Source organism: Rhagoletis zephyria, unplaced genomic scaffold (assembly GCF_001687245.7).
Source record: "Rhagoletis zephyria isolate East Lansing unplaced genomic scaffold, Rhagoletis_zephyria_1.1 Rzeph_scaffold_02705, whole genome shotgun sequence".
Lineage (NCBI taxonomy): Eukaryota > Metazoa > Arthropoda > Insecta > Diptera > Tephritidae > Rhagoletis > Rhagoletis zephyria.
In genome coordinates, this window is record NW_016159789.1 from 19200 (window position 1) to 28906 (window position 9707).

General features: G+C 40.2%; 1 protein-coding gene across 2 annotated transcripts in view; it reads right to left on the reverse strand.

Annotated features, from left to right (window-relative positions):
* The window catches only part of ocm (over compensating males), a 50622-nt gene that overhangs the window by 7146 nt on the left and 33769 nt on the right, over positions 1 to 9707 (reverse strand). Inside the window, exons 5-6 of one of the 2 annotated variants that reach the window (XM_017622121.1) lie at positions 7755 to 8243; positions 6258 to 7630 (exon numbers count right to left, since the gene is read on the reverse strand). In XM_017622121.1, coding sequence (XP_017477610.1) covers positions 6258 to 7630; positions 7755 to 8243 — 1862 coding nt within the window. Of the gene's footprint in view, positions 1 to 6257; positions 7631 to 7715; positions 8244 to 9707 lie in introns of both variants that reach the window. The other variant, XM_017622120.1, reaches the window with a different exon arrangement.

Genomic DNA, 9707 nt, shown 5'->3' on the forward strand with positions numbered 1-9707 from the left:
GCATAGCATGAATGAAAAAAACGGAATAGATTTGAAGTCAAGCGGAGTAGAGGAGTAGATTTCAAATTTTTTCAAAAATCGGAGTAAATCTAATTGATCTTAGTGGAGTCCAAACACTAGTAGGGAACGAATTCTTCACATTTTAACGCTAATGACCCACAGATGGCGGGCAAACACAGGGTTGTATCAGACTTTCGACGTGGTTTCGAGTTGGTTAGCTTTTAACCATCTCAGTGAAATGGTTAAGTGCTGTCATTTTTATATGGCGAAACTACGCTAAATCAAGTGGGTTATCGGGATAACCAACTCAATAGCCATAACTACGTGGTTAGCTTCGGTGGGGACATGGTATTAACTACTGATTTCGCGCATTAAAAATCTGGCAACCCTACAGTCAAGCCAATGCTCACCCGTAGACAAATTTAAAGCAGACGGCTTTCCTGGAACCACACCGCTCTAACATACAAAGCTGTCAAGTTATCAACAAAAGTGTTAGCGTGGTCTACTATAGTAGGCCGCGCGTGTACTCTAGTGTTAAAAGATGCAATGGTCTGGTTTAAGTCTCTTTTTGTTCCTCAATGGCGTGTTTGCAACTTATGTTTATTTATTTATTTTTAATAATTTTCGTTTAAAATATAATTCAGTCTATAACAAAAATCACATAAATTAAAGTTTCAAAGCTTACACAATCACAAAAAAAAACAATTACACCTAAAAAAATTGTCATCAAATATCCAAATTTTGTATCAGAATCTTTAGAACATTTTCGGGTATACAGTTTTGTAGCTCATTCAATTCTAGTCTAATAAGTTTCAAGTCGCTAAAAGTTACCGTTGATTTTTAAGAATTTTTTTTTTGTGGAAGGTGTTGCGCATTTTCGTTCAAAATCTATTTTTATATGAAAACAAATCCGCAATACCATCGACAAAAAAAAAAATTATAAAAAAACCACGTTCTCGAATTTAAACCTGTCAACAGTGTCGTGGATGCCAAGGCGGGAATGCGCTGACTATTTGTATGATGACAGGTGATACTTCGATTTGTCCTCGTTTCCTAATAGACCCATTCGCTTTTATTCCTTATTCAACTTGGCATAGACTTTGAGGTTTTCGTTACCGTTTTGTGTTTTTTGCTTTTTAAAAACTAAATACATTAAACCATGATAAAAAAATAAGAAGGTAGAACCGCTGAGAGGAATTTTTCAAATTCTTGACGTTTGCAAGCAATTTAATTTTAAAATTTTACACACAAACTCACACATACATTTTCATTTTCAATCTAAAACAACAACTTTGAACAATTCCTTTTTTTACTCTCAGTTTTATATGATTTTAAAATGTTGGCAAACTTCAAAAAAAAATCATGGCCGACGAATTGAGAGAAAGGTTTACCTTGCTAGTTTTTTATCATGCATTAAACTACGTACAATTTAAAGTATTTTAAGATATTGTGTGTTGACGCATCAAAAGCAGACGGTTACAAACGTTCTTTTTAAATTTGACCCCAGTCGCTGGATACACAACGAAAATTATATTCGCACTGAAGCAATAGAGAAAACAAATTTTGTGAACGATACGGCCACAAAGAAAATAAGTCTTGTAACAAAGTTCAATAAAACCACTTCTGAAATCGAGAAACAGATGATTTTTCAAGAAGTAGAGGCACACCACAAAGTGTTTCCCCACCGGANTTTAACTTTTACATTTCAAAGCTCCCTCAACCACCAGAGGGAGTCTCGATTGTCTCTTACGCCGACGATTGCTCGATCATGGCGACTGGGAATGGAATTGATGACCTGTGTTCGAAAGTAAACGGGTATCTCTCCGAACTTTCTCGCTTCTTCACTGCAAAGTGTCTAGCCCTCTCCCCTACGAAATCCTCTGCGACCCTGTTCACAACCTGGACGAAGGAGGTCAGGCTACCGCTGGGAATTCACGTCGACGACACACCAATTCCGACGGTCAATAATCCCAAAATACTCGGAGTAACATTCGACAGCCTGCTCTCCTTCTCTGCGCACGCAACCGCTATTGTCAATAAAGTACAGAGCCGCAACAAGGTCCTCAAGTCGCTAGCCGGCAGTGCTTAGGGCAAAGACAAAGAAACGTTGCTGGCAACATACAAGGCAATAGGCCGGCCGGTTTTAAACTACGCAGCACCAGTGTGGTCGCCGGGGGACTAGTAGGACGCAGTGGATGAAGCTACAGACAGTACAAAACCCAGCACTTAGGACAGCGACCGGATGCCTCCTGATGTCACCAGAACCCCGCCTCCACGATGAGGCGAAAATGCTCCCAATTAGGGAGCACAACCCGATGCTCTGCAAGCAGTTTCTGGTTGGGAGCCACAGATGTGGCCACCCAAATAGACAGCTGCTTGCAGAGGAGCCCTCGCCAAGGCACGTCAGGAGGTATCTATATGAACTGACGGACGAAGTCCAGAGATTCATTAAGCAGCCTCTGGACCCGTCAGCTTACAGACAGGTCCTGAACGGCATTCACAGGGACTCAGTATCGAGTTATGTAGACTCTAGACCTGTGAATGCCGTTCTAGGCACACAAATACCGGACATCGACGCGACGGAGCTCCATCTGCCTCGGGAGACCAGAAAAACATTCCCACAACTTCGCTCTGGCTACTGCAGCAGGCTAAACGCGGATGTGCCGAACGAATGTCCGGCATGCGGAGGGACCCCTCGCACGCCCGGAAAACCCCACAACCCTCATGGCGTCGTCCCTGTGGACCGACCCCATAGAGGATGCACGCTTTTTGGGGCTGCCGTTACTGGAACTCGACGACAACGACTGAGATATCAACCGACCTGGGCGGGGTTGTTGTAGCCGCTACAACAACAACAACAAAGTACAGAGCCGCAACGGTCCTCATGTCGCTAGCCGGCAGTACTTGGGGCAAAGACAAAGAAACGTTATTGGAAACATACAAGGCAATAGGCCGGCCGGTTTTAAATTACGCAGCACCAGTGTGGTCGCCGGGGACTTTTAGGACGCAGTGGATCAAGCTGCAGACGACGAAGAACACCGCACTACGGACAGCGACTGGATGCCTTCTGATGTCGCCTGAACACCACCTACACGACGAGGCGAAATTGCTCCCGATCAAGGAGCATAATACAATGCTCGGCAAGCAGTTCCTTGTTGGGAGCCATAGACGTGGTCACCCAAATGGGCCCACGACGGACGAAGTCCAGAGGTTCATTAAATAACCTCTGGACCCGTCAGCATATCGACAGGCCCTGAACGGCATTCACAGGGAGTCAGTCTCGAGTTATGTAGACTCCAGACCTGTGAATGCACAACCACCGGACATTGACGAGACGGAGTTTCATCTCGGGACACAAGAAATACAAAAGCCCAACTTCGCTCTGGCTACTGTAGCAGGTTAAACTCATACCTGAGCAGAATAAACGCAGATGTATCAAATGAGTGTCCGGCATGCGGAGACATCTCATGACTCGAAACATCTCTTCGTACGCCTGGAAAACCCAACAACCCTAACGCCTTTGTCCCTGTGGACCGACCCTATTGAGGCTGCACGCCTCTTAGGGCTGCCGTTAGTGGAACTTGACGACATGTTTTCAATGGCTTGGAAGAAGCTGTTATTGTATTAACTCGATTGAATACCAGTTCTTCAGGCATAGGACGAGTTATGGCTTGTGGTTCAACAAANATTGAGGCTGCATGCTTCTTAGGGCTGCCGTTAGTGGAACTTGACGACATGTTTTCAATGGCTTGGAAGAAGCTGGTATTGTATTAACTCGATTGAATACCAGTTCTTCAGGCATAGGACGAGTTATGGCTTGTGGTTCAACAAGTCAAACAGAAACTGACAGATGCGTGCATGGTTACTATGCCTAACAGCTCCGCATACCTTTGTGAAATCATTTCCATAGCGCGCTCTTACTCTGCTGCTAGAATTGCAAGTGCAATGGAATCCATCTTTTCCTTCAAAATATGTAAATCCAAAAACTTTTACTATAAATAAGCACTTGTAGAGCGTTTTTCTAATTCCGTTCCCCTTTGTTTTCCTTTATACAGCTTTCCTCGAAAAACCACTAATAGCTGCCAATGCTGCACAGATTTCCGCAATCGTTGCAGCATGTCGGTTTTTCGNTTTCCATAGCGCGCTCTTACTCTGCTGCTAGAATTGCAAGTGCAATGGAATCCATCTTTTCCTTCAAAATATGTAAATCCAAAAAATTTTACTATAAATAAGCACTTGTAGAGCGTTTTTCTAATTCCGTTCCCCTTTGTTTTCCTTTATACAGCTTTCCTCGAAAAACAACTAATAGCTGCCAATGCTGCACAGATTTCCGCAATCGTTGCAGCATGTCTGTTTTTCGTTTTTTCGTAGCATAGCTACAAATTACGAGTTACGAAAATGCGGGTTCTAGAATAAGGGTGTATGATTAATTAAAAAATTTAGTTTTTTCAGTTGTGCCAGTCTTTTAGTAAATAAGCGATAATTATATAAGATCTGCTTCATTTGAAATCTGGCAGTACTCTACATAGCACAACTTTGTTATCGACTACTCGATCAGCCGTTTATTTAGTGTGCTGATTTTACAATCGTTGTTTTTTATTACAGTTAATTTTCATATGCGTANCAAATTACGAGTTACGAAAATGCGGGTTCTAGAATAAGGGTGTATGATTAATTAAAAAATTTAGTTTTTTCAGTTGTGCCAGTCTTTTAGTAAATAAGCGATAATTATATAAGATCTGCTTCATTTGAAATCTGGCAGTACTCTACATAGCACAACTTTGTTATCGACTACTCGATCAGCCGTTTATTTAGTGTGCTGATTTTACAATCGTTGTTTTTTAATACAGTTAATTTTCATATGCGTNATTATATAAGATCTGCTTCATTTGAAATCTGGCAGTACTCTACATAGCACAACTTTGTTATCGACTACTCGATCAGCCGTTTATTTAGTGTGCTGATTTTACAATCGTTGTTTTTTATTACAGTTAATTTTCATATGCGTACAAAATCTACACATCTCCTAATGTCGGTTAGTAAAATTGCTGAAAATTGGAAGGTCGACGGTACAAAATGCATTGTAAAATATCAAGAAAAATTGCAGCATTGAGAGAAAGAATCTGGCGGAAAATCAGGCACTATAAATAAAATAGTGTAGAAGGATGTTCTAAGGACTTTGAAAAGGAGTCCGAATCTTTCTGAACATTTTGTTGCACCTGGAGTGTTGTTCTGAGAACCTGTATTGTTTTGGCCTGATTTGGCAACAAGCCATTGTGCAAAAAAGCTCAAGAGTTTTATACACAAAATGAAATCACCATTGTACTAAATCCTCCGAATTGCCCAGAGCTGCAAACGATCGAGCGTTATTGGGCCCATATGAAATCAAAATTAAAAAAAAAAACAAAATANATGTTCTAAGGACTTTGAAAAGGAGTCCGAATCTTTCTGAACATTTTGTTGCACCTGGAGTGTTGTTCTGAGAACCTGTATTGTTTTGGCCTGATTTGGCAACAAGCCATTGTGCAAAAAAGCTCAAGAGTTTTATACACAAAATGAAATCACCATTGTACTAAATCCTCCGAATTGCCCAGAGCTGCAAACGATCGAGCGTTATTGGGCCCATATGAAATCAAAATTTAAAAAAAAAAAACAAAATGCACGGCTTCAAGAATAACGCAGTTCCGCAGAATGTGGCGAAAACAGGCTCAATCGATCGACGAAAGGGATGTCCAAGTATTAATGGCGGGTGTAATCTCTAAAGTACGGGTATTTTGGCGTGGAAATTAATTCTAATAGTAAATCTTTCATTTAAATAGAAATAAAAGAAGGTTCTAAAAAAGTTTCAAATTTAAATTGTTTTTTTTTTTTTAATACCCGCCAGATTTCAACTGAAGCAGATCTTATTTACGATCCAATCAAATCTGAACTAATAAAGTATGTATATATCAATTTGATAATCTAATTAATATTAATATTAATTATATAATTAATCTAACAATAAAAAAATACAGAAAATAGAGAAAGTTTAAGTTCACAATTGAGCTGCATGTGTCTATTAATAGTGGGAAATTTTTTAAAAGAAGNATTTAAATAGAAATAAAAGAAGGTTCTAAAAAAGTTTCAAATTTAAATTGGTTTTTTTTTATTTAATACCCGCCAGATTTCAACTGTGTCTAAATTTTTTAAAAGAATCACACAACTTTCTAAAAACGGAGCCAACATTTTAACCATGCTTAAAATCTTAAAGTATTTACCTGGCCATTCTTCCGGATTAACCAAAAAGCTGAGGTACTGTCGTTTGAATCCGCTTGTATATTGTGCATTTGTTGATATGATTCTCGCAACACCATCTTTCCGTCGACGCTTTGTAACAAAATCAACAATGGTGGGGGCGTATTAAGTTTTAAAGGACCAAAATAAATTTTACGTTGAGAAGTCGGAGTTACGAACGCATCATAGGCGGCGTTTTGGAAGAATTGCAATTTGACAATCTTTTGCTTTTGTCTACTGAAGGTCATCACTTTCTGAATGCGATCGAGAGACACTAGTTCTTGAAAGTCTGGAACATATATATGCGAAAAGTCTTTATAAAGATCAAGTACAAGCCAACGATGTGGCTCAGATGTCACGTCTAGCCCATCCAGATCATTAATATCAAGCGAAGTAAGGTTCCGAAAAGTAATGTTTGTCTTCATTTCCGTATAGTGACTACTTCCAATTAGTTCCTGCAACTTCGATAACCCAGTATACGATTTTGATTTATCAATTGTAGTCAATGTACTGCTGCTTATTGTACTAGGCGGCACAGGGCAGCGCACTATCGGTGGCTGGAGTTTATTTTGCTGTTGCGTTTTTCTTCCACTTGATCCTTGTTTTGCGTTAAGCATATCGCAAGTGCTTTTACTGTTGTTATTACTAATATTTGCAGATACTTTTTGTTCGCGAAGAACTGGCGATGGAAGAGATGGTTGCACTTTGCTGCTGTTTTGGGCTGAAACGGTTGAATTGCTTTTTTCTGCATCTGGCGTTTCTCGCAGCTGCTCGTTCTGTTTTTGTACGACTTTTTTATTAAGTTCACGAATATGCTGTTTGGCCAACAAACTGGATAGTACATTGATTTTACGCGTAAGCAAAGGGTGAGATTTTGGCGTTGGCTTGGCACAAGCGCTAGACTTATCAGCACGCAAGAAACCCTTAACAAGCCAGTACTTCGCCCGACCCTGCATTACAATCGCCAAATCACGAGTTTGATTACTGCGGCAACGTTGTAGCAGCATGCGACCCAGCAAAGGTAGCTGCGGTATTGGCAATGCTGCAATATTTATGACACCCACAGCGTCCAGTACCATAGGCATCATGTTGCTGATAGTTGCCGCGAAGAATGTTTGGTCATCTCGTAGCTTTACTTGCCATATGAAAACAAAACCTTCATTAAAGGCATCCAAAAAGTTGGACCATTTGATGATGCACAATATTTCATTATTAGGGGCAGGAATAACCTTGCTCTCACGCTTCAATGCTAAGCCAATATCCTGCATCTTCTTATTCACCAAGCTATTCATGCTTCGCACCACATCTCTAAAGAAATCTATTCGCGAATGCGAAAGTGAAGACGAAGGTTGCATATTTAGGGAGAGTTCGGCTGAGCACTCTGTGNTGCATCTTCTTATTCACCAAGCTATTCATGCTTCGCACCACATCTCTAAAAAAATCTATTCGCGAATGCGAAAGTGAAGACGAAGGTTGCATATTTAGGGAGAGTTCGGCTGAGCACTCTGTCGCAACCGAACTGATATCTGTGGCAGGCTCATCTGCGCCTGTATAGCCAGAAATGGATGATCCCGACGGTTCTGCATCATCGCTGATAACTAAGTCGTTAGTATTGTGATTCTTTTGAATGTCTAGTGATTTCGTTTCATCCTCCAAATTTTTTATCGTGTTTTCAGACGGCCCATTACGGTTGGATTTAGCGGATGCTGTTAAATCGGACAAACTATTGTCTTCTACTAAAACGTTGCTTTCGAACTCTGCGCTACAGCGATCAGTATTACTGTTACTTTTTTCTTGCTGGCGACTTCTTTTGCGTAGTCTTCTATGAGATGTTGGTTTACTCGACGACATTGAAAGCAACGACGAACGAGAAGATTGACATGAGTCCTCATCAGTTAATTCTACAATTTGTCTATCTTTGTCATTCAATGTCTTCTTTCTCACCGGTTCTGTTTTTTCTTTATACAATTCTGCAAAGATTAGAAAATAACAATCAAAAATAGTTTCAATTTAATATGGGAATAAAAGAGCATGCGTACGGTTACAAAATGATAAACGATGGTTTGCAGTAATGTTATTGAAATACGGTCTGACCTTTTGCATTTCCGCGCCATTTCAAATGTAATATTTGCCCCTGGATCTGAAGTTAGATATGTATTAAAAAAATAGATAACGGGTGTAGACGAGAAAATGAGAATACTTTTGAGCATCTAAAAAAGCAGACGCTAGACACGACATTAGTTGGCTAAGGTCAGGCTCTATGATAAATGTACTTCAGTTTGACATACTTTAGTGAATTGTTGTTGTTGTTTTTTTGGCGGCTAAAACATTCCCGCTCAGATCTGCTAGTCCCTCAACCGTTGTCGTCAACCTCAACGAACGAAAGAGGGTTAGGCCCCTTGCAGTGAAGAAGAGAGAAAGCGCGGAGAGGTAACCGTTTACTTTCGAGCACAAGTCATCAATTTCATTCCCAGACGGCATTATCGAGCAAACCGAGGAGGCCTCTATGTCTTCTAGTAGCGTGGAGTGACTGACGGTGTCAAACGCCTTTGACAGATCCAACGCTACTAGAACTGTTCTCTCACAGGGACGGTTACGGTTAGGGCCACGAGTTACCTGGGCGTTTATGGCGTTAAATGAGTAGTCCACAGCGTTATGTAATTTTATAATAGTAAGCCATAAATTAAAAAAAATCTATAAAAACAATTAAAATCTAAGTAAGAGCCTAATAACATTAAAAAACAAAATCGCAGTATGGTAGTTTTTGCAAATTTTATATCTACAAAATTAATATAGCGAGTTTTGAAACAGTAGCTTTTAAATAGCTAGCTTTTTATAGTTTTTCGCGTTTTTTTTACGACGTCTTCCACTAGGCACCGAAACTACGTTTTCTTGCAGTCATCTAAGTTCATCAGAAGATGGAGACTTTTTAACTTGCATAAATACGTACAATAAATATCGTAGCATACATACAGTAAGTATTGTAGCGACTTTTGCTAGAGTAGCTAACATTTGATGCTATTTATTTCAGAATATATAAGGATTTTGCACAGTATTGTTAGTGGACATGAAACTACTTTAAATACTAGTACGTAACCACCAAAAACTAAAAATCGAAAAAAAAGTTACATAGAGCACTTTGCAAGTGGACTACTCAAATGTTGTTGTTGTGCTGTGCACTTTACGGAAACCATGCTGATGATTCGTTGAGGTCAGGTGTCTTCAATAAAGGAGAGTTATCGGACGATATGACTCTCCTTTGTTGGCTGGTTTCCCCGGTTTCAGCGGTGGGATCTTCTTCTTCTTCTTTTTTGGCGCTGTAACCGCCTAAGCGATTTTGGCCGAGTTCAGCAAAGCACGCCAGTCGTTTCTCCTCTGTGCCAACTGACGCCAATTGGAAACGCCAAGTGAAGCCAAGTCCTTCTCCACCTGAT